Below are 24,055 nucleotides of genomic sequence, written 5' to 3'. Positions count from 1 at the left end.
AACATTTGGATGTGCTGCTCCAGAGTGAAACAAATATATACAGAACTGCCTGGAATTATAACACAAATTTTTATCTCTTTATACTTGTCCTGAAATTTACTCAAGTTTGGCAAGACTAAACAAGGGTGATCACAGGGGCCAACCTCTGAGCTTATTGAGAGGACAGGGGGTAGGGGGAGATGGAGAGGAGGGAGGGAGGGAGGGAGGGAGAGTGAGAGGAACTGTATACATTTGATTATTTAAAGCCAGCTCATGAGTAAAATACTTTCCTTCAATTACACCTAATTATTTTATTGTTTACATTTCCTAATGAAACGAAACTGCACCAAACAAACAACTGTAAAGGGCTGTTGTTCACCAAGTGCTCAGTCACTGATCGGCAAGCACAGACACATCCTGAAGTTCTACAAAGCTGGCCTGTTTGAGTAGAAAGGCCTGTTTTACCCCAATCAGTGCCTGCAAGCACAGTCGCCCAGTCAAGGCGCACGCGGCGCTGCACAGCTCAACTGTGACGACCCACACACAACACTTGCACATCAATTATGATCATCATCACCACGGTCGTTAAGCTGAGTCTTCATTATCATCAGGATGCTAGTGACAGCAGATTCAATCTCTGGGTGCAGTCCCACCCAAGTTTCCACAGAAGGCGATGTGGCACATTAAATCCATGATGTGTTTCCCATCCTACTCCATTCCCAAAGCATGGACAGGGAAGGTCAGCTTTATGTTCTGTGCAATATGCTTAGTTCCCTAAATTAATTCTTTGGAGTGCTGGGTATTTCTACGCTTTGCATCATGTACAGTCATGTTTGGGGCCCAAGTGCATGCACAGATGAAGAGCTGTGCAGTCTGCTGTCATCATTCACTTGTAATCAGGCCGATGGAGAAAGGAGCTAGCAACACAAACTATCCTCAGTGTCGCTCCCTGCATGTGAAGCAGGAAATGGATCCATTAAATGTAGTTGTCTAAGAGGCACACAGAAGACCATTCCAATTCAGGTAAGAACACAGATGGTCCCCTGTGCTTGAGTACATATGAACATGGATATGTCGGCAAGCAAAGCATGTTTCAAACATATGGACCTGTTGATTGTCAGACTGCTAGACCTACGTGAACAGTTGACACTAACACCAGCGGACTGGGAGTTCTTTAGTTCACATCCATTCATAGCTCAGCACTATAGGCAATTATAATACTAAAGTATTTACTTCAACTTCAAAGTCTGATTACTTGAAACACTGAGTAAAAACTGGGTAGCTTAATTTGGTTCAGGTCACAAGTAGATTGAAGAAATATCGTAATATAAATTATTTCATTATTTTCTCTTTTTAAACAATGTGACATAGGGCAGGGAAGTATCTCAGTGGATAAAGTACTTGCCAAGTAAGTATGAGGGCAGGAGTTTTAATCCCCAGAACCCAAGTGAAACGTCTGGCAGGCATGGTAGCCACCTTCAGTCCTAGGGAAAGCTGACTAGCTAGTCTGACAGGAACCAGCAAGCTCCAGGGCCAGTGAGAGACTCAGGTTCAGTTAACAAAGAGGACGGCAAAGGAAGGAAGATACCTAATGTCAGCTCTGCACACGCGCACATGTCCATACGTACAACACTGACTTCACTTATGCAAGCTGCTACAAGTACATGCAAAAAGTAAATTATATATATAAATGTATATACATATATAATACTATTTTTCATTACTGACTCCAATTTTTTTCAGAAAACAACAGTATCAGTTGCTCTCGATTCACTTAATTTATGATTTTTTTGTATAAAGTCCTTTGGAGCAAAGAAAAAAGAAGTGAGAAGTGAGTGTATGAAGTTGGTGTGAATATGAATAAAGAAAGCACTGCACATATATTTGATTTACTGCAACTATTGTTCTTTAACACAGCTGGTTAGCAAATCACTTGAAACCTGTAGCTGAATTCACCCAAATGGTGAAAAGATACCAACATGAAAAGTTACATTGATTAGAAAATGAAATACATATTACATTCATCGACATCTAAAATATGAAACTAAATAGAGTTCATAGCTACTTTGTGTCTAGGAGGGTTGTGTATTGGTGGAAGATGTCAAGAATAGGTTGGTTGTGGGATTTTATAAAATGACATGATAACCCCACCTCAGTCTGCCAATCAGTTCCTACAGTAAACCAACTGAACTTCCTGTACTAACCTTATACCTGAAATTACTAGTGTTGAAGATGGCCTTTAAACAGAATGACTTAGTAGCTATAGTTTAAAAGATGCCTCCTGGACAGGTGAGATGGCTCAGCAAGCCTAAGAGTCATCTTCCATGCCTGGAACTCAGGGTAGAAAGAGAGAACAGACTCCTGAAGGCCATTTTCATACATCCACGCGTGTGTCATGCATGTGCATGCTCTCATGTACACCCACAATACTATTTCACTGTGTGTGTAACCCATTTCCTTATACATTCACCTGTTGTGGCTGTCCTGGCTTCTGTGAATGATGTTGCAGTGAACATGGTGTCCACTTCCTTCTTTGACATACTAATTTCATTCCATTTTAACTCACTCTTAGAATTCTTGCTGCTGGGTCAAACAGCAGCACACGGCTATGTTAACCTACACTCCCACAAAGAGCACATGAGTTCCCTTTTCTAACAACTTGGTCAGCATTTTCCTTTTGCCCTTTTGGTAATGGTTATTCTGTCAAGTATGAGAAGATATATTGTGGTTTTTATTTGCATTTCAGTGATCATTTTAGTGATGTTGAACATCTATCCATACTAGTTACCTGCATGTTTTCTTTTGAAAATCATCTTTCTAGGCTACTGCCTTCACACAAACACACCCCTCTTTTTTTTTCTTGCTATAGGAACTGTTCACACATTTTAGATTTTGACCCTTATTACAATGCATGGTTCCAAACATCTTCATCACACTGGATGTTTCTCACTCTGTTGATTGGTGGCTTCTTTGGGTACAGCTTTACAGTTTGATGCAATTACATTTTGCTGTCTATGCATCTGAAGTCATATCCAAAAAGCGTTGTTGAGCCCAAGATCAAAACTTTTTCTCTGTTTCCTCTAGTAGTTTCAGGACTTATGTGTAAACACTGAATGTGTGTTAAGTTGATTTTTAATGTGGTGAAAAGCAAGGATCCAATTTCCTTTTCCTGAATAAGGTTATCCAGTCTTTTCAGTGCCATCTGTTGAGTTGACTTGCTTCTGCCACTGTATTTGCCACCGTTGATGAAGATCAATTGAGCAGACACATGTGGGCATGTCTCTGTACTTCCTCTCCTATCCCATCCGTCAATGTGTGTCTTTTAATGTTTGTACCATGCATGCTGTTTTGATTATTATAACAATGCAATATATTTTGAAATAAGTCAGTGTAACACTTCCAACTTTATTAATTTTGTTCACTTGCGTTTTCAGGGTAATTTGTTATGGCAGCAGGAACAACAACACACCTCTTAGATGTCATCTAAAGCCTACATGTTCTGTACACTTTACAAATGTGCACAGTACATACACATATGTGTCAAGTGTATATAGTTCACGTTGTATGGGCCAATCACACACCTCTTTTTCTGCACATACGGGTATATATGCACAGAGATTGAGAGGGAAAGAAATATCTGGCCTCCGAGCTCAATATTCCATTCCACTTGGGGACTTCACATTCAAACCACAACCCTGATCATCTGTAAAGTCAGCAATCCACGTTATTGATTATAGGATATATAATCATAAAACATATGTTAAGAACCAATAATGCAAAGAATTAATGCAAATCTCTCACTGACACAGGTCATCTACACCATTTTTACAAAACCAGCTTCAAATAAGTTAAAGATTATGAAGATCATAACTGTAGTGAGAGGATTTGCATTTACTATCATCAGTGTGTATCTTCAGTCCTTTAAAGGTGGCACTGTTTCTTAATGCTATCATTGGTGTCTACTGCATCATGAACCTACCTTGTTGCTGATCCACTTTTTAGGGTCTTGACTGCGGAAGTGCTTCTGTCCGTAAGAGTTCCCATTGTACTTGCTTGATGAGTGTATCATTGGGATGTACTTCTCATTTTTATGGTAGGAGGAAAATGGCAAAAATCTGAAAGAACAGTTAGGCAATATGCATGATTAGACTTCCAGAGAACTGATTCAGAGGAAGTAGGGGTTTGGAACTGGAATATTTATTTCCCACTTCAACCCTGGTCACTGTCAGTATTCTGGCTTCTGAGACTCTTCTTTCCTACCTGTCTAATGATGGAGACACTCAAACTATTCTACTGGGATTTTCATGAGTTTTAAATATATCATGACGGTAAATATCCAATTAACACTTTAAAGGTGCCAGATTTTTCAAAATTCACACTGTAAACAAATATGTCTTCTTTTAAAGTTGTATAAATCTCAAAAATAAAATACAGCCAAACATCAGTTCAGCAGTTGGGCAGTTCTTCTTGAAACCATTTTTCTTCAGATCTCATAGCACTCCCCAATGAAGGCTGATCTGGTTATCTGGTCCAGTGCGAATGGCAGTACTTTGGAGTCAGTTCACCCCTGATCACGCCTCGGCTCTGCCTTGCTCCTTCACTTCCTTACCATGAGTCTTGACTTCCTCGTGTTGCTCTAAGCACCTGGTATGGAGGCTGAAGAGGACGTGGGCCAGTAATTGTGCTGGAGCCGGATGTTAAGAGAAGCGCCTTGCTGCACCCAGTAGCATTCTATTTACTGTGAGCTTTGTGATTACTTTAGTGATAGTGGTTTGCCATGAAAGGCTAGACCCACACTCGCACATCAGTCACTGCGGTACGCTCTTGGTGTAACCTGGCAACTGGCTCTGCCAAATCCTGAAGAGAACTCACCAAATAAGAGTAAAAGAACAAACTGTTCCAACCATTCATGAGAAAGAGGACAAAAGACAAGAACATAAGCTCGAGACATCAAGAGGTCGTAGAAGCCAGGAAGGGAATTGGAAACTTGTAACTGACAGAGAAAGTTTGAGAAAATCAAATGTTAATTAATATAGGTGTTAGAAGGGGTTGATGTCCAAGAAAACTAAAGCAATCTGTCCCATAGAACTCCGGGAAAGGCCAGGAACTGAATCTGTGGTCACTGCAGAAAGCGAGATTGAGGAAGACAGCTGAAGAGGGTGGATCAGAAGTCACCTAGGGTGTGAGTGAGTCCCTGGCCTCTGTCTTCATGTAATACATTCTATGTATTCTTAAGAGACAGACATAGACACTCTGACAAGGAGAGTTCAGCCCCCACTGAGCTGACACAGTGTGGTGTGCTCAAAATGAGGGAGGCACTAGATGGAATGGTTCATTTCATCCTACAGTCCACTCATGGTTCTTCCTCTGTTCATCTGTATATGAACGGTCAGCTGAACCTAAGCAAAATTACTGCACCTTCTTAAATACATAGCAAACTTCCGGAAATGAGTGCTCAGGCCTCAACCTTGGGAAACACTGTAATTAAAAGGTTGCACTGTTGTGTAATGAAGTTTCTCCAACAAAAGTTCAACTACACTCTCAGTTCCCAACTAGATTTATTTCCTAACTGGGAAAACCAAGGAAAAACAAAAAAACCTCAGAGGAACCAGCTGTCATACTATAGTAACCAGGAAAAAACTCACACTTTTTAATAAATACAATCCAAAAAGACATGGTGCCCATGAATAATAACTAGATGCTTTTTTCATATAAAAGTTATATTTAGAAAAAATAAAACTTGAAAGATAAAAATATACAGCAAGTTAAAGTATCCCACTGAAAGAAATACTTTAAATTTTTGAATTTTAAAAAGTAAAGTTTAAGCTCAACAAATGTGGATTAAGCCATTACTATTTCCCAATATTTTACATGATACATTTAATTCAAACAAGATGTTTTAAAACCTAAGCCTAAGTTAAAATTTTATTTTTATTATTGTATTCATATATTTGCTTAAACAATAAATTTAGGAAAAGTCTTACTTCATTTTCATTTTATTTTTAACTTTTACCAGTGAACTCCTTTAACATTTAAAAAATCTAAATAGTTAACAAAGTTAGTTATGGAAACATGAAGGATTTGCATCTTTGTAGGGAAAACAGCTTTCATGAAGACAAATTATGGTCTTTCCAATGCTTATTTGTACATGGGATGAACATCAGAGACATGCAGAATTAATGTGGCCCCAGTGTCCCTGAGTATTCAAACATGGTGCTTATGAACAACTGTTGCATTTTAGTTCCTGCCTTTTCTTGACAGGCGGGGACACTCACCACTATACTAACAAGGACAACCACTTTCTGCCTCTTCTTGAATGGCATTTCAATAAATTTTCCCTTTGTGTCTGTGCAAAATTTGCTTTCCTGAAGGCACAGACAAGGCCCACAAAGTAACCCTACTTTCATTCAGCCCCAGCAATTCATCAAAGTCACATGTATGTGTGTCTTAAGTATTTGTACATATGTGTATAAATTATATATATATTGACTAATTTTTAAATAACTATCTCAAAATCAATAAAATTATTTAGCCCTCAAATAAAGTATAAATGGTTATGAAAACTTAAAACTCACAAAGCCGTCAAATTTAGGTTACTCATAAACTCATTCCAAAATTTCTTCCTTTGCAAGTTACAATACCCTTAGTTGTACTGTGTGCTTTCGTCGGGCGCTGTTCAATTGCCTGGGCTCCACATTACTGAAGATGCAGGGCAGCCCTACTGTTTCTATAATCTTAACAAGGACACGGATTGCAAAAATAATTGAGTTTTGATTACACCCTTAAACTTATCTCGTGTATGTGGGGGCATGAAGCACAAGGGAACAGAAGAGGATGGCTCAGAGTCTGCTCTTTCCTATCACCATGTGGGCCCGAGGAAAAGGGTTCAGGTGGTGAGGCTTGGTGGCAAGCATCTACCTGCTAAGCTAGCTCGCTGGCCCGGATCTAGTAAAAAAGCAGTCTCAAAAGCAATGAAATCACAGTGACATATGCTAATGACTCACCACTTGACTAGGCAGTTCTAGAAGGTTCGCCAAAAGTCTTAGGAAGCAGTAGGTGAAAATGACTTCAGAGAAGATGATCTATTGTAATGGACACTGAATGGTAATACATGTAATATAATTTTCCAAATACCAACAAATTACCCTTCTTTCCCCCTTACAACTCTGCTTAATTTCCCCTCTTTTTCTATAATCTATTACTGTCATTCATAATTCTAGGTTTCTCACCAACCCATTTATTCTTACTGACAGTTAATTCAAATCTTTAAATCATGAAACTCAATCTCCTATTGATTCAAGCTTCAAACCTTCAATCTTGCTTAGACTGTGTCCATTGCACTCCTTCTGGCCAGTGTTCTCTGTGTCCCGCCCACCTTTCTAGCCCAGTCTCGGTTCTGTCTTCCTCTCCCGTTCTGTCCCACTGTGCATGCTCCTCTTGGAAGGTTGACCCATTGCTCACCCTAAGAATCTGTGTGACGCTCCTCTCCTAGACAGCTGAATCCATTTATTCCAACCACTCTTATTTCTCTGTTGCCTGAGTGTTCATTCATTCAACTGACATTAAGGGAGATATTTCCAGGTAATTATCACTCTGAAGAGCACAGACACAGGGGTGGAGGATACAGCACACTGGCGTGGGACACCCCTTTTAGGAGGGGGCAGGGAACTTGGGAGTGTACACAGGTAAAGTGTAATGTTTGTGGTGGATAGAAGCACAAGAGGCAACAAGCAACAGAGAAAGGTTGTGTTTGTTCACGCGTGTGTATGTAGGGATTCTTTACTCAAGGGAGCTGGGGACTCATCAGGTTAGGCAGTGTGAACCCATAGAGTCAGGAAGCTGGTGCCGGTTATTCAGTGTGTGTGTGTGTGTGTGTGTGTGTGTGTGTGTGTGTGTGTGTGTGTGTGTACTCTGCCAATGGTTTAAATTAACAAGAATTGTGGGTTAGAGTCCACTAGACACATTTTCCAAACACATATTCCTATGAGCTGAGCTATCTGTGATTCAAAGTCTGACTCTATGTCTATATTTGTAAATCTCAAGGCAATATACACTCCAGTCTTCATGATTTAGTGTTCACTGACTGAACACTAAAGCAAATTCTAGACACCTGTATTGAATCTTCTCTGTATAGTTTGTCCTGGGGGCAGGAGGGCATCTTTTCATCACCACGGTTTTAGCCATCAACTCAAGTATAGCGCGAAACAAGATATAAATGACAAATTACACAGATCCCGCAAAAGCCAAACTTCCTTAGATTTTGAGGGCTTCAGGGATAGAACAGAACTCTAGGATTCTGTGCTCATTTACTGAAGACAAGCTTGTTTCTTCCAAGGAGCATGGTCACCAAGCGCATACGTGTCAGCACATGCTGCTGGAAGGAAGGGCTTTTTTAGATTTAGGGAGGTTCTAGAGCTTCTTAAAGGCTTATTGTCCATGGTCCGCAGTGCTGTGAAGTACCAGAACTTCATTAGATGAGTAAAACTGTGTGAATTTCCACTGGAAACTAGCTGGAAGAGGCGAAGGAATCCTTGTCAACAGAATCATTGGGCCAGTGGTTCCCTGCAGCACAGAGAAATGACTCTCCTATCATGGCTTGCTCAGAGTGGTCTGTGCTAAAGGGTTAGCTAATTCTTATTTTAACTTTAAAGGGCTCTTCTGATTAACAAGTGCTGCACACTGTGCTGGTAATTAAAATGAGTGGAAGAGTTACAGATACAAGTTGAATTGTTAAAGGCAGCATCAAAAAATATGGTAATCCCTGTTATCATAGCATATAGTAACAGTTCAGAAGTGTGGAGATTATAAAGCTCCGAAGCATTTGTTTTTAATCACACAAGTAAAGAAGTCATGCAATGTATTGTTTCTTCCCTTTCCAGTATTCTTTAATGATAAACGCAGGCAGCGCTCTTATCCGTATGCAACGTATTTTTAATGTCCTTCAAAGGGCTGTTATTTTAATCTAGCTTTAACCTTTCCTATACCATTTTGCCTATACAGCACCGGCCCATGGAAAGACACCATAGAAACACTAGCAAAGGTCAGGAAGTGAGTATTTCAGCTTTTCCTAGGGGTCCCGTTTAAGCTAAGTATTTCAGCATTTCCTAGGGGTCCTGTCTAAGCTAAGTTGGAAATCTGCAGGACATGAAAACAGGTAAAATTCATGTTTTGCATGTTTTCTCCAATAGTTCCACAGGTGTTTTGGGGGAGCTCAAGCATCAGAGTCGCTGATTTAATTTGCTAGTAAATATTTATAGGCTAGCTCTCATTTTACCTATTCTGAGAAATTATTGAAAAATTAACAGCTTGAAGTTTTTCCAAAAGATCAACTGTTCTTCTGACCCAGGGTTAGTATCTAGAATATATAAAGAACTAGAGACAGCTATTGCATTGGCTGTGTGCAGATTTTTGTCTTCTCAATTGTGGGCCTTCCCTGTTAGCAGCTGAGTTATCTCCTGTAGTATGAATATTACAGACCGAGAGACAGATATTGGGGTTCAAGCTGAAGATCAGAGAAGCAAAGTGGCCAAGCCACTAGAGAGTTCTCACCTCTATCAATGCTCAGACCAAGGAATGATCCACCGAACCTCAGACTGCATCTCCAGACTACACTGCTCCTTACCAAACTTCAGACTGCTCCTGAGACTGCACGGAGCTCCTTATATTCTCTCTAGTGCTGGTGTCGAAGGTGTGAGTTCTGTTTCACTCTCACTTAGCCCAGTGTGGCCTTGAACTCACAGAGATCCATCTGCCTCTGTCTCCTAAGTCATGGGATTAAAGGTGTACATCACTGCTACCCAGCTTCTATGGCTGTGGCTATCTTTGCATTCTGATCTCCAGGCAAGCTTTATTAGATCATAAACAATATATTACCACAGTCTCCCCAGGCCAGGATGCAGAGTCTAAAACAAAGATGTGTACACATTTAAAACATGGCTTGTATACAACATTCTGAATGGTGACCTTCTATGCTTTTACCCTGAAGCTATGAAAGAATTCAGCCACACTGAACCACCACTGAAGAGAAAGTGGGTGGTACCTTTGAATGAATTGGTACAAGAGACAGCTTCCTGAACATAACACCAGTAGCACAGACACTGAGATCGACAATTAATAAATGGAACCTCCTGAAACTGAGAAACTTCTGTAAGGTAAAGGACACAGTCAACAAGACAAAAAGGCAACCCACAGAATGGGAAAAGATATTCACCAACCCCACATCTGACAGATGGCTGATTTTCATAATATACAGAGAACTCAAAAAAACTAGTTACCAAAACACCAAATAATCTAATTAAAAAGTGGGGTACAGAACTAAATAAAGAATTATCAATAGAGGAATCTAAAATGACTGAAAGGCACTTAAGAAAGTGCTCAACATCCTTAGCCATCAGGGAAAAGCAAATCAAAACAACTTTGAGATACCTCTTGCTCCTGTCAGAATGGCTAAACTCCAAAACACCAATGACAGTTTATGCTGGAGAGGATGTGGAGAAAGGGGAACACTCCTCCACTTCTTGTGGGAGTGCAAACTCGTACAGCCACTTTGGAAATCAGTATTAAAATTCCTCAGGAAAATGGGAATGAATCTACCACAAGATCCAGAAATTCCACTCCTAGGCATATACCCAAAAGATGCACATTCATACAACAAGGATGTCTGTTCCACTATGTTCATAGCACCATTATTTGTAATAGACAGAACCTGGAAGCAACCTAGATGCCCCACAACTGAAGAATGGACAGAGAAAATGTGGTACATTTACACAATAGAGTACTATTCAGTGGGAAAAAAAACAATGAAATCTTGAAATTCACAGGTAAGTTAATGGAACCAGAAGAAACCATCCTGAGTGAGGTAACCTAGTCACAAAAAGACAAACATATTATGTATTTACTAATATATGGATTTTAGACATAGAGCAAAGGATTACCAGCCTATAGTGCACACCACCAGACAAGCTAGGAAACAAGGAGAAATCTAAGACAGACATACATGGTCCCCCAGAGAAGGGGAAAGGGACAAGATCTCTTGAGCAAATTGGGAGCATGGGGGTGGGGGAAGGGAGCAAGGAGAAAGAAAAGGGGGGAGGAAGAGGAGGACATGAGGGAGCAGGAAGATTGAGTGAGGGGAAGGTTAGAGGGGAGCAAGAAAAGAGATACCATAATAGAGTGAGCCACTATAGGTTTTAAGAGAAATTTGGCACTAGGGAAATATCCAGAGATCTACAAGTATGACCCCAACAACAATCTAAGCGATAGTAGAGAGGCTACCTTAAATGCCTTTCCCCAATAATGAGATTTGTGACTACCTTAAATGCCACCCTAGAGCTTTCATCCAATGACTGATGGAAGCAGAAGCAGAGACCCACAGCTAAACACTGAGATGAACTCCTGGAATCCAGCTGCAGAGAGGGAGGAGTGATGAGCAAAGGGGTCAAGGTCAGGCTGGAGAAACCCACATAAACAGCTGACTTGAACAAGGGAAGCTCATGTATCCCAGACTGATAGCTGGGAAACCAGCACAGGACTTATCCAGACCCCCTGAACATGAGTGTCAGTTAGGAGGCCTGGGAAATCTATGGGGCCTGTAGTAGTGGATCAGTATTTATCCCTAGTATACCAACGGACTGTGAGAGCCCATTCCACATACAGGGATACTCTCTTAGCCTAGACACATGGGGGAGGGCATAGGCCCTACTCCAAATGATATAAAGACTTTGAAGATCCCCCATGAAAGGCATCACTCTCCTCTGGGGAGCAGAAAGGGGATGGGACAAGGGTTTAATGGGGGGGGCAGTGGAGGAGGGGAGGGAGCAGGAACTGGGATTGACACGTAAAACAAGCTTGTTTCTAATTTAAATAAAAAAATTTAAAAAGAGAGTCTAGTTCAGTCTTACACAGTTTCCTCATTTGTTGGATTGGAGACAGTGATCTCTCATTAGCTCGGGTCAGCTGATTCTTTGGGTTTCCCAATCATGGTCTTGACTCCTTTGTTCATATTATTGCTCCTCCCTCACTTCAATTGTACCCCAGGAGCTTGGCCAATTGATTTTAGTTGTGGATTTTCTCCATCTGCTCCCATCTGTTTCTGGAAGAGGGTTTTAGCTTCTCTGAGATTGTGGATTGTAGGCTGGGTATATTTTACTATATGTCTGGTATCCACTTATGAGTGAGTACATACTATATTTGTCTTTCTGGTTTGGGTTACCTCACTTAGGATGTTTTTTTTTCTAGTTCTGTCCATTTGCCTGAACCAATCATGTTTTAATTGTATGTAAGGCCCACTCCATAACACGTAACCTGTACCTAGCACTGCTAAAATATCCAGGGACCTGAGATTAAATAGGTCATGGGCCTATGGGAGACTCAATTATTATTATTTTGTTAAATGAATATAGCAATAAAATAACTCCTAATGACATTCTTCTATACCCATAGATCAAGGCTCCACTCAACCATATCACAGAAATTTTGTCTTTCAGTAGTTGGGAATTAACACAGAGATCCACAACAGGGTACTTTGTAAAGAGTAAAAGATTTTGCAGTATTCAGTCCTAAATGGAATGTCTCCAACAAAACCCTGCCCTCAAGGCTCAGTGAACTATACAGAAGATGCAGAAATACTGTAGGAGCCAAAGGTGCTGGATGACTGTCTTCCAGACATAACATGGCTGACACATATATGAGCTCATAGAGACTGTGGTAGTTAGTACTCATGAAACCGGCACAGGTTCAAGCCAGATGAGGTCCCAGGACTGAGAGTGGAAGTGGACACAGGGTCCCACGCCCGAGAAGAAGCCCTTTGCAACTAATACCTATTGACACAGGAAGAACAAGTTTTCTCAGTGGAGATTCACTGGGTAAATCAATCACACTCCAGGCTACACCCCATGCCCAGGAGTAACTGAACAACACAAAGGAACTCATTGGTATTTTGTGCTCTTTTTCTGTATCATTTTGGCTTTGGCATTTTCTTTTTTGTCTTACGGGTTTTATGTTTGCTTCTCTTAATTTTCATTTTTGTGCTTTTGTGGGCCTTTTGAGTTTTTTTATTGTTTTGTGTCTGATTATTACTTTTTGTTTGTTAAAAGGGAGAGAGAAAAATAATGAAGTTGAGTGGGTAGGAACATGGACAGGTCTGGGAAGATTTGGGGGAGGAGAAATGCGATCAAATACATTGTATAAAAACATTTTCATAAAGAAGCCATAGAAAGTTGTTGGGTCAAATAAAACAGTATGGTTGAATTTCATTAGTAAAACTGGGTGGGGTAAGATAGAAGGTATTTTATGGCCATTAAAATAAAAACTCGCAAATTTTCCCATTAGCACTCAAAGTACAAAGAAGGGTTGAATTTGAAAGCTGCTTGTATGATGGAATGCACAGAGCTTCAGGACTAATAGAATATGGTGATGGTCAAGGACAAGGAGGCCAGTGTGTCAGGCAGTAAGTCTTAGCCAGCTCTAGGATGTAGTCCATTATGGTGGCGATGTCAACGCAGCAGTCATGTGAGGTAATGTCTTACACTGCATGGACCGTCTCCTTTTACATTCATTTCAGGTTCCCTATCCATGGAGTGGTACTACCCAAATTTAAGGCGGGCCCATCCACCTCAATTAATGCCAGTGGAGGTCAACAAACTTTGCCCGTGATATCTCAGCTATGATTTGAGGCTGCCCTCTTAAGAACTGCAACATGTTTTCTGTCTATACAAAGTTTTCCACTCTTAAACTATCAACAAAGATTTTAATGTTTTAATTACTGAAAACGAGGTCCTTTTTGGCCTCCTTCCAAACCCTTTTTTTTCTAACTGTGTTAACAATGCCACACGGGTACACAAACACACTCTGGTTCCTCTCCCCACTCTCCTGCCTGGTCTTTCGCCAGCAACCACCACTTCACTACCAGTCCCCTCTCCAGATTCACGACTGAGGGCACTGGAAAACAAAGAATCACACTATTTGTGCACAGGAAATTCTCCAAATGTAAGTATCAAATTCATGCATCTCTGCAGTGTGTTGTGTTAAAACATTTGATTTTTAAAATAACTGTTTGAATTGCTTGAAGGGGGTAGGTTAAATGAGTTTACCAGACCCAAGATAAATGATAATTAGGTATTTATTAGGGAAGCACTTACACGAATAATAGTAAATAACCACCATGGTCTTCCTGCTCCAAATGATACAGTCTTTGCCTTTCCAATGCTCTCTCCTAAACCCAAGAGAGCATGCCAGATCCTCCTCTACCTTTGAAGAGGTCGTTTCTGAACAACTGAAACCACACCCCTAGGGTATGGCCACCACCACAAGTTCACAGGCAAAGCAAGATGCTACTACATTTCCCTTTTTTTATATAAATAAGATGATTTTAAGCCTGATACAAAAACTATATACAATGGTAACAAATATCAAGTATAGTCCAGCAGAAGGAAAGGTAAAAACATACACAAATTCAGAACTGCAACCAGCAAGAGAAAAATTAAGCAAGAAACACATACTAGATGTCCAAGCCCAGGGCAATGGCATATAACAGAGATTATTCCAATAGCTGTCCTATTCTGGAAAGTCTATGTATTGTACCTAATATGTTCTAGATAATATATGAGAGGATATTAGCTGTGACTATCTAGTCTTCAACCTCATCAAAGACCTGAAAAGGAAAATAACAATACTAGGGTGAGCAGGAAGTATAAGTGTGTGACTTTCTAAAGGTTCAAGCAAAGACAGAAACAGCTGGCTACCTGGACAGTCACCCAAGGTCTTGCAGTAATATCAGGGCAACCAATTTTGGCTAAAGCCTAGAGTATCTGACAGACCATCTCAGAAACAAGAAAATTTAAAAGACTGTCCTACTATGACTTGGCAAGGTTCAGCAGTCTCTTTATGTTTATCTCCTCCTAGCCCAGTTAGAACAGCAGGTCCAATGTTAGTGGTTGAAGCACGGGCAGATCTTTGATCAAAAGGCCAGTATTGCCAAGAAGAAAACAAACTCCAAATGGGTGTCATTGGTGTCCATCATATTCACGGGAATAATCGCTGCTGCAAGGAGCAATTTTGTCTCATGTAAATGGAGTTCTAAATTATTAAAACATTTAAAGTCCATATTCTGTAGGTCTTTGAAGTGTCTGAAGATCAAATATCTATGTCAGGAAAATCTCGGGACACATAGAGAACCTGACTAAGATCATTAGGTATAAGAAGCATGGGAAACTATAATCTCTAATTCTCAGAAACATATATTGCTTACTGACTGAAGCTTCCAAAATATAATTTTAAAAATCTTTAAACAGATGTGCAGTATAAGGACAATGTGGCCACCACCACAAGTTCACTGACAAAGCAAGATGCCACTACAGTTGCTGATAAGTTTCATTTTAAAATGTTCTATGAATCTAGCTTGGAATTAGGATCATTCTCAACGGTTTTTGAAATGCCTTCAAATATACTTCTGTCATTTTGTATTATGTATTTATGCAAAACTGTAAGGTCAGCACTGATGATGCAAAAATCAAAATGCCAATCAACTGGAAAAATGCTGAAGATATTGTTTCTTGCATATTCAAATATTCAACCAAGACTCAATTCTTTAAATAAAAATAAACAAGTACTTCCATCTTATTATATCCAGTTGGTTTAACCTTTAATATGTGTTAAATTGTGTGCATAAAATTATTTTAAAATAAATTATGTTGTGATTTACTATCAGTTATTTGTATATCTACACATTCAGACATGTAGTGTCAAATAGAAATTTCTTGAACTTAAAATGGGATAATGAGTGGTGAAAGTTTCTGAAGTCCTGTAAATTAGTGTGTGAAGCCAAACCTGTATTTGTAACGTGATTTCTTCCTCCTACTTCTTGGATAGATGTTGTGCAGAAGTATGATTCCTGTAGCATATGCAAAGTGTATGTGTGTGTGTGTGTGTGTGATTATGTACAATTGTATGTGTGAGTGTATGCACCTATGTGTGTTTGTGGATTCCAGGAGAAGACACTGGATGTTGTCCTTTCTGCCTGTTTCCTTGAATTGGGTTGTCTCACTGAACCTGGAACTAAACTAGCTGAGAACAACCTCTTTATATCCCTCGATGTAGGGTTACAGATGCACATGGCCACCTTTTTTGCATGTGTGCTGGGGAATTTGAACTCTGATCTTCTGCTTATGCAGCAAATATTACCCACTAAGCAATATTTCCCAGCCCTGATAATTAATAATTATTCTTTATTTAAACCTGTCTAAATTACTATCCCTTATTACAATCATTTAAGGTAACATTTTTATCCCCCTAGCAGACGTGGTGAAATTACTTTCCTAAGAGTTGTAAGAGCATACTGCTGTTGTTGGCAGTGGGATGTGGCAAGATTTGAACTTGTAGGATTCAAATTCCTGCTGATAAAATGCAATGTCCTCTTCCTGACAACATGAAAGCAAAAGGCACTGTGCATCAATGCAGGGCTGCATCTCTAGCCCTTGAGATCAGAGATAAAGCTTTGCCTTTTCCGACTGATACACAGATGGTCATTAAACAAGTCTCAGGCTGGTGACAGGCATCCTGCCTTTGACTTCTGGTAATTTGTTATTGTAGGAAGAGGGTCTCCACATTTAAAGCATACATGTCTGTGTAAGTTTAAACTTCTTTCTATGATTTCATCATGAAATTATTATCAATAAATATGTAAAGCCTAGCTCTAATATTTCTACACAAGATACAGTTGTGGATTATCCACCATTCAAAAACACAATTGTTTTGGAATAAGTTATAAAGCATCAGTATTTCAAACCCTCTATGATGGAATGAACATTAGATTAACTACTGAAAGCAACTGCTTAGATAAGCTGCCAAAAGAGTAAGTGGTCTGAACTTCTCAGTGAGTCTTCAACAATTCTGACTTAGCTTGTTTCTGATGGGCTTAGTAATCCCCAAAATCCTGTTGAGTTTCCAAATGCTTCCACATGAAAGGTCTTCACAAAGACCTGTGCACACATGTTACTTACAGGTGATCTGTGGGTAGTCTCCAAGCACCATCCTTTGGAGATGACATGATGCTTGATCTTGCAAGCCTGATCAAGAAAATTCTAAGAGAAGGCATCATGATTCATTTGAAGAGCACTGACTTCTCCATGAACGTCAGTGAGATAACCTACAGTAACTATGATCATCTGAAGACCATTGACTTCTCCATGTGCATCAGTGGGATAACTTACAGTAATCATGATAATCTGAAGACCATTAACTTCTCCATGAGCATCAGTGGGATAACCTACAGTAACCATGGTCATCTGAAGAGTACTGACTTTTCCATGAATGTCAGTGGGATAACCTACAGTATCAATTATTTTGGTAATGAGTCTTCCCTTTCATAAACTTTGAATTGTTGAAAATAGAAAAGTAATTCTGAGCTGGTCACAGTGAAAACCAGCACAGGCAAGGACAGGTGGCAAGGTTAGGGCTAGCCGGGGATACATGCTGAGACTCCATCTCACAATAAAAACAAAAGAATTTTAAGACATACCTCTTTATATATTCATGACTAAGCTACATTTTTTAACCTAAATTTGAGTCAAAGAATCTTAAGTAATTTCTGAAGTAAATATGTGTATTTTTCCAAAACTAATAGGTTAAGGCACTATTATTTTTATTTTTGATACACTGGGTTGACTTGATCAGATACTGGAAGAATCTACTAAAAGTGCTATAATTATTTTCTTGACTAACAGTGACTGAAGATGAAAATCTAGACAATTTCTTTTGACTGCATGACCATTTGTGAACATTTTTATTTTTCAGTATTTGTTTAAAATTCCTTTATCCTAAAGAGACATATGTATATTTCTTGACTGATAAAATGATTGAAAACCTACTATGAAGGAGAAATTTCATTCTTGTTTCTTTATACAACATATTTTAATGCATTTGTAATTACTATTATATAAGCTATTGCCATGTAACATACAATGATGGTCAGTAGTTATTGTGAATGGCATTTTATATATTATAACATGCTATTATATAGGAATTTATAGTAGTAACTTATATCATACTAAATTATTACATTGTAATTAAAATCACAGGTAGTATTGCCATTATCATTTAGTGCATGAAACGCTAAAATATGGCTAAGATACACTGCAATAATGATTACATGAGACAGTCTAGGATAATAACAATAATAGCATTAAGACCATTCTAGATTTACAATGGTCCATTACAAATTACATGTGACTCTATTGTGGACAAAGCACCTTAAGAGAAAGGGAACATAAAGAGAAAGATGTTTCGTGGTAAAGCCTAAGTCACTACTGCTATTAAAATAATTTACACTGAATATGCTGACAGGTTAGCCTCTGCTTTGACTTGCCTCCTCAATCTGAACTTACATCTCCCACTGCACTGATTTAAGAAGTTGCATTGACTGTTGTGTGCAAGCACAGCTCGTCCACAGAAGATGTGCCTACTCTATTATATTATTTTGAGAGCATCATAAATAAATATGAATTCATTAAACATTTCAAGGCTTTATTTTCAGACATCACAGTTGTCATTTTCCCTCTGAAAGCATCACTGGTATTCATCTCCTCTGAGAATTTTAGGGGAATGGCATATGGATTTGCATTTTCCCTGTGACTGGTGTATACACATCTTACCATCAATACTGCCCTCACTTACAACATTGTGTGCTGTAAAATGATTGCCACTGAATAGGTAGAGAGTGACTTTACTTTTCTGCATAAATAAGGGAAGCTTTCCCTATGAAGTTAGGTTAACAGGAAACACTGGAAAGTTTGAATCAGCAAACAAGCTCCGCTAAGCACTCACATCTTGTCGTTCACGTTGAGCATCCGCTCCTCTTGCTTAAGCGCCTCTCTGGCCAGCTCTAAGTGGTTGATGGGTTCTGACACCCTCAGGGTTGGCTCCAAAGGCTTGTAACGCTGATGCAGGACTTCATTAATGTCTCGGAAGGGCCCCTGACAAGACAGGAGGACAAATGTGTTTCCCTATGGAAGAGTTCCAGACACATTGACAACTGTGGTGCTGAATTCTTACAAAATAAAACAAGTATATTCAATTAATTTAAAACATTTTTCATAGAGATAAAACAAGCAAATTAAAGGACAAGAATATCAGCCAAGGCGGTGGTGGCACTTGTCTTTAATTCCAGCATTTGGGATGCAGAGGCAGGTACATCTTTAAATTCAAGGCCAACCTGGTTTATAGATAGAACAAGTTCCAGGATAGCCAAGGCTACCCCGAGAAACCCTGTCTCAAAAAACAAGAAACAAATAAATAAACAAAACATATAACTTATCTTTTAGAAATGTCCTCTTTCATGAAAGTGATTGTCCTAAAACTGTTTCAGACTTGGCAGAGACATTTGTAGACTAGCAAACCCATGGTTCTAGGTTTCTCTCCATTGTAACTTATAGTCCTTCCAACACAAATTTCTCTTTTTAAGTTAGTAAAAACAAAAGAGATTATGAGTTTTAACTTTGCAAAAGTCCTCTTGTATTGTAAATGAAAGCCTTTATGTGGGTGCCAAATCTTGTATTTACTTGGTTTCTTAAACACAAATGCCCCACTGTCCACCCTTGTTTTATCTGAATTCTGATACTCAGTGGCTCTGGAACTAATGGCAGTCTTTCTGGGCTACAGCTGAGAGAGTAAAGAGTCCACAGACAAGCCTGGGTGACTCTCGGCACAGCCTCCTGTAAAGTAAGGTAAGGAGTCACACTAGGCATCACAGTTCACTGGGTGACTCTCGGCACAGCCTCCTGTAAAGTAAGGTAAGGAGTCACACTAGGCATCACAGTTCACTGGTTGACTCTCGGCACAGCCTCCTGTAAAGTAAGGTAAGGAGTTACACTAGGCATCACAGTTCACTGGTTGGCCAGCCAGCAGCAGATCAGCATAGCTGAGCCAAAGGCATTTGCTGCATCATTACGACATACTGATGTGTATGTATGTATGTATGTATGTATGTATGTATGCATGCATGTATGTATGTATGTAAGTATGATGCATGTACATTAATCACTGTGTTAGAGAGGAATAACACAAAATGGACAAAGATTTCTAATCTCCTTCCTTATTCTTAAAAACATCTCCTATGTATGTATGTATGTATGTATGTATGTATGTATGTACGTAGGTAAGTATGATGCATGTACATTAATCACTGTGTTAGAGAGGAATAACACAAAATGGACAAAGATTTCTAATCTCCTTCCTTACTCTTAAAAACATCTCCTTTAGATGGGTTATTACTAAGAAGTCACAGCTGGGGCTTCTGCAAGCTCTGAGTGAAGACTGTGGGGCTAATAAAAAGAAATGATTCACGCCTCATTTCTGTTCACTTATGTTTTACATTAATAGAAACCAATAATAGGAACCAGTTACCATAAAAGTCATGGACCGTAAATAACACAAATGGCAGATCAGTATCATCTAGTGCCTTCCACAGCTGGACAGGAGGATAGCTGTATTTGAAAGTGGTTAATGGATTTGTAGTGGAAGTTTGCTTTTTAAAGACACACGATCACTATTCCAATCTGTTCTCAAGAAATCAAGAGTCTTAAACTGGACTCTTTTGCTCTTTGACAAATACAATGGTTGGAGAATTGGTATTTGGTTGTATAATAAGTGCCAGTCACTCTTGTGGTCCTGTTTTGACTGTGTGTGAGTCAGATAAGAACTATAAATCAGGGTTTCCTTTAGAAAGTGTAGTATAGCAATCAGTGTGGCATTAAAAATGTGACATCTCAAAAGTGGCAGGATGCTTATTTGTTTCAAAAATAAAATTTAAAAGGTTTTTGGACAATAGAAACGTCGAAGAAATAAAAGTTCAGAAGTTAGAACTGACAAGGTCAGCAGACTATTTAAACCTCTGTTGGAAGACACACACACACACACACACACACACACACTTCTTGTATTCACAGCTGTAACTGCACAGGGTTTATTTTTGCTTTGTCTCCATCCATGTCTTGGTTATGAAAATCAAATGCATTTCTGTTCTACAACCAATATTATTGAATAGCTATTCTTTATTTTAAAGTGCTTATCAAAGTTAACAAAAGTTTCAGCTTAGTAGAGTTGCCCCACACATTTAAGAAATCATCCTCCAAATTCCAAATGCTGTGTTCAAACATTGGTATCTGGGCAGTCAGTCTTCAATGTTCTCAATGGATAGACCCTTTTACTATTGAATAAAGGAAATGTTGCTCTGCTAATGATTACACAGAAATCCTGCTGTGAATGAAAAGGAAGCCAAGTGGAAAGAGAAGGGAGGACACAAAGACAGAAACGAGACTAGCAAAACGAGAAGAAAGGAAGAATGGTCCCAATGGAGGAAGAAAGGAGGAGAGAAAGAGCATGATAGGAGGGGTACATGCAGAGAAAGAGGGGTGTGAGACCAAGGAGAGAAGGAAAGAGGAAAGAAAAGAAAATGACAAGAAATCAAATGAGAGAGAAGCAAGAAAAGAGAGGAAGACGTGAGAAGCAAATAGTATGTATATCTATATCTATCATTAGAGATGCTTTATGATTCCCTCTAAAATGTCATAAAATAACAGCTAATCGTATTTATTTTGTTAGAAGTTTTGAGAGGAAAATACTTAAATAAAGGCAATTGAAGGTATAGTTACAGGGAACAGAAAAATACCACAGATAATTATAGCAATATAGGAAGATTTAACACTGTAGAACGCAGGTGGTCTTACTGAGAGGCAGGGAAAGGTAGCCTCTAAGATGCCTCCAGTAAGCTCTGCTTCATGCTATTCTCTGTTCTGAGTGGGCTCTTGTCCTTGGACGGAAACAGGCCTACTCATTCTGAATAAAGAGAACAGGGCAAAGGTCATGGGATAGCAGTTCTGGCTTCTGTTTTGAAAGCTCCCCTCCTCTTTCTCTAGGATGGCTCCCTTTGAAGGCACACTGTGGGGGCCACTTTGTGGTGTGGACACTGTGAGGAAGCACAGCATGGCAACAACCAGCCATGTGGATGAAGGATCTCTTTGCCTTCCTATCCTTACAGCCCATTCAAGCCTTCAGAGGTCACGGCATCGCTGACCCCTGACTACAGCCATAAGAAAACTGGACTCAGAGGCAGTAACCCAGGGCTACTATGAAAAGGCAAATGCACTTTGGTTTAAGCCTTTTTCTATTTCTGGAATTGATTATTCAAGGATGCATATAAAGAACCAAGCCTGTGCAGGACGTCAACGAACAGAGGTTTAACCTGCAGAGTCAAACCCCACCCTGTTGCAGAATGATACTAGCCACAGTTAGATGACTTCTGCCGCTGAAATCCTGAAGGCTTCGCAGAGTTGTCCCTTCTAGGACTTTTAAGATCATGGCAAATATCCTTTCCTCTCTCCAAGCCGGCCCTGCAACCCAGGAAGGATTTTTCCTCCCTAACCCTGACACAATCCAGGCATAGTCAAGATGTCCTGTCTGTGTTGTGAGTCTTTGAAGTATCTCCACATTGCGCACTTCATAAATTATTCAAATGCAAGTCATGTTTCAAATGGTACATACAATATGTGTATTATCTAAGAAGAGGTTATGGTATGTCAGTTGGACAGCACATAAACATAAAAATCCAGCAACAATGGGTTACAGCAGGTACCACTGTAACATTGCACACAAGAATCTGGCATTTCCTCAATAACCTTGTCCTGAATCCACACTCAGAACAATGTCCAGCACTAGGAAACTACTTACCAACATTTTTGGCAACAACTTTAATGTGGCATATTTCTTATTTCAAGTTAAGTCTTTAAAAGAAAGGACTTTTCTTTCATAAAAACAAGCATAGCATTTTAAATCACACAGCACCACGGAAAGAGTAAAAATACTCTCTACAGGATGGATGAAAAGACTTGTAACCCATTTCACTTAGTAGTGTATAGTGTAGTCAGAAACATGGTATTGGGTTTGTGAGGTATTTTTAAAGTAGCTAACATAAAAGTGATCATGTCTTTTGAGCCATGAATGGATAAACAGTTGGACATACACATATGATGGAGTTACATAATTTGCAAAGATGTATATGTATATAATATGAAACTCTGACATATTTTGATGGGCCTTAATTACACTGTGATAAGCAAAATAGGCCGTGATGGGACGCAGGAAAGGGGAAATGGAGATCACAGTTTGAGGAGGCTGAGGTCGACAACACAGAGTTGGTATGTGGGTGACAGCACTGGTCAGCCAACAGTGTTAATGAACCTAATGCTAAGAAAATGTGTGCTGGAAAATGGTGACGCTGACTGATGTCATACTAGGCATACTTTCCCACAGGAAGAGGCTAGGAGAAGACTGAGGATAAAACGGACAGATTCACATGGGGCCACTTGGTACCTGACACCGCTTCCTGTTGATAGGTGGCAGACTTGCCGAGTGAGGGAAGGAGCGGGCACTGGTGCATTCGAGCCAGCTGCTCAAGCTATGGTAGGACTTGGTCCTTGCGGCTGTGGCTGGTTTGTGCCCTAAAGGCTTTGCCTTCTGTAACCGCAGCTCCCATGGGTCAGGCTGGTTTCGGAAAGGTGAGTTGTATATACCTGGAGTCTAGAGAAGAACAGAGATTCTTTCATTTTCATATGATATTAAATTTTCATTCATTCAAGGGAGAAACAGTTTAAATTTCAACTTTGGTGTTTAATCGAGGTTGGGTTTACCAGAGGAGGATTTAGAACTTTGACCCTTTATATCCGATTTAGACCAACAATCTTAGCAACCTTCAGGATCGTAGAGTTAATATGTTTTAAAAACTTAGTCTGAAATTGTATTTGAGGGAAAATAATAGAGGGATATCAAGTCATCCATTTTGTATTCTTGACAAATATGTTTTAAACGGTATCTGTAAAACGTGAAGGCAAACGTCCAATGTTTGAATTATTTTGGGGTGTTAATTATGTATGCAACGAATACTTGATGATTTGAATTACGGATCATTACACAACATGTTAGGGAAAGGGGGTCACATCCGTGAATCCCTTTGGTCTCTAGTCCCTACGCACGTGCTTACTCTGCCTTGGAAAGTGAGGCTGGAGCAGGGTATGATGCACCTTTCTGA

At 39.6% G+C, this 24,055-nt stretch overlaps 1 protein-coding gene across 1 annotated transcript in view; it reads right to left on the bottom strand.

Moving 5' to 3' along the window:
- Positions 1–24,055, bottom strand: part of Spata17 (spermatogenesis associated 17) — a 164,661-nt gene that overhangs the window by 42,857 nt on the left and 97,749 nt on the right. The window contains 3 exon segments of the mRNA XM_005082443.4: positions 3,959–4,094; positions 18,799–18,947; positions 23,341–23,547. Coding sequence (XP_005082500.3) covers positions 3,959–4,094; positions 18,799–18,947; positions 23,341–23,547 — 492 coding nt within the window.

Source organism: Mesocricetus auratus, unplaced genomic scaffold (genome assembly GCF_017639785.1).
Source record: "Mesocricetus auratus isolate SY011 unplaced genomic scaffold, BCM_Maur_2.0 Super-Scaffold_100676, whole genome shotgun sequence".
Taxonomy (NCBI): Eukaryota; Metazoa; Chordata; class Mammalia; order Rodentia; family Cricetidae; genus Mesocricetus; species Mesocricetus auratus.
This window is presented reverse-complemented; position numbering and strand designations above follow the sequence as displayed.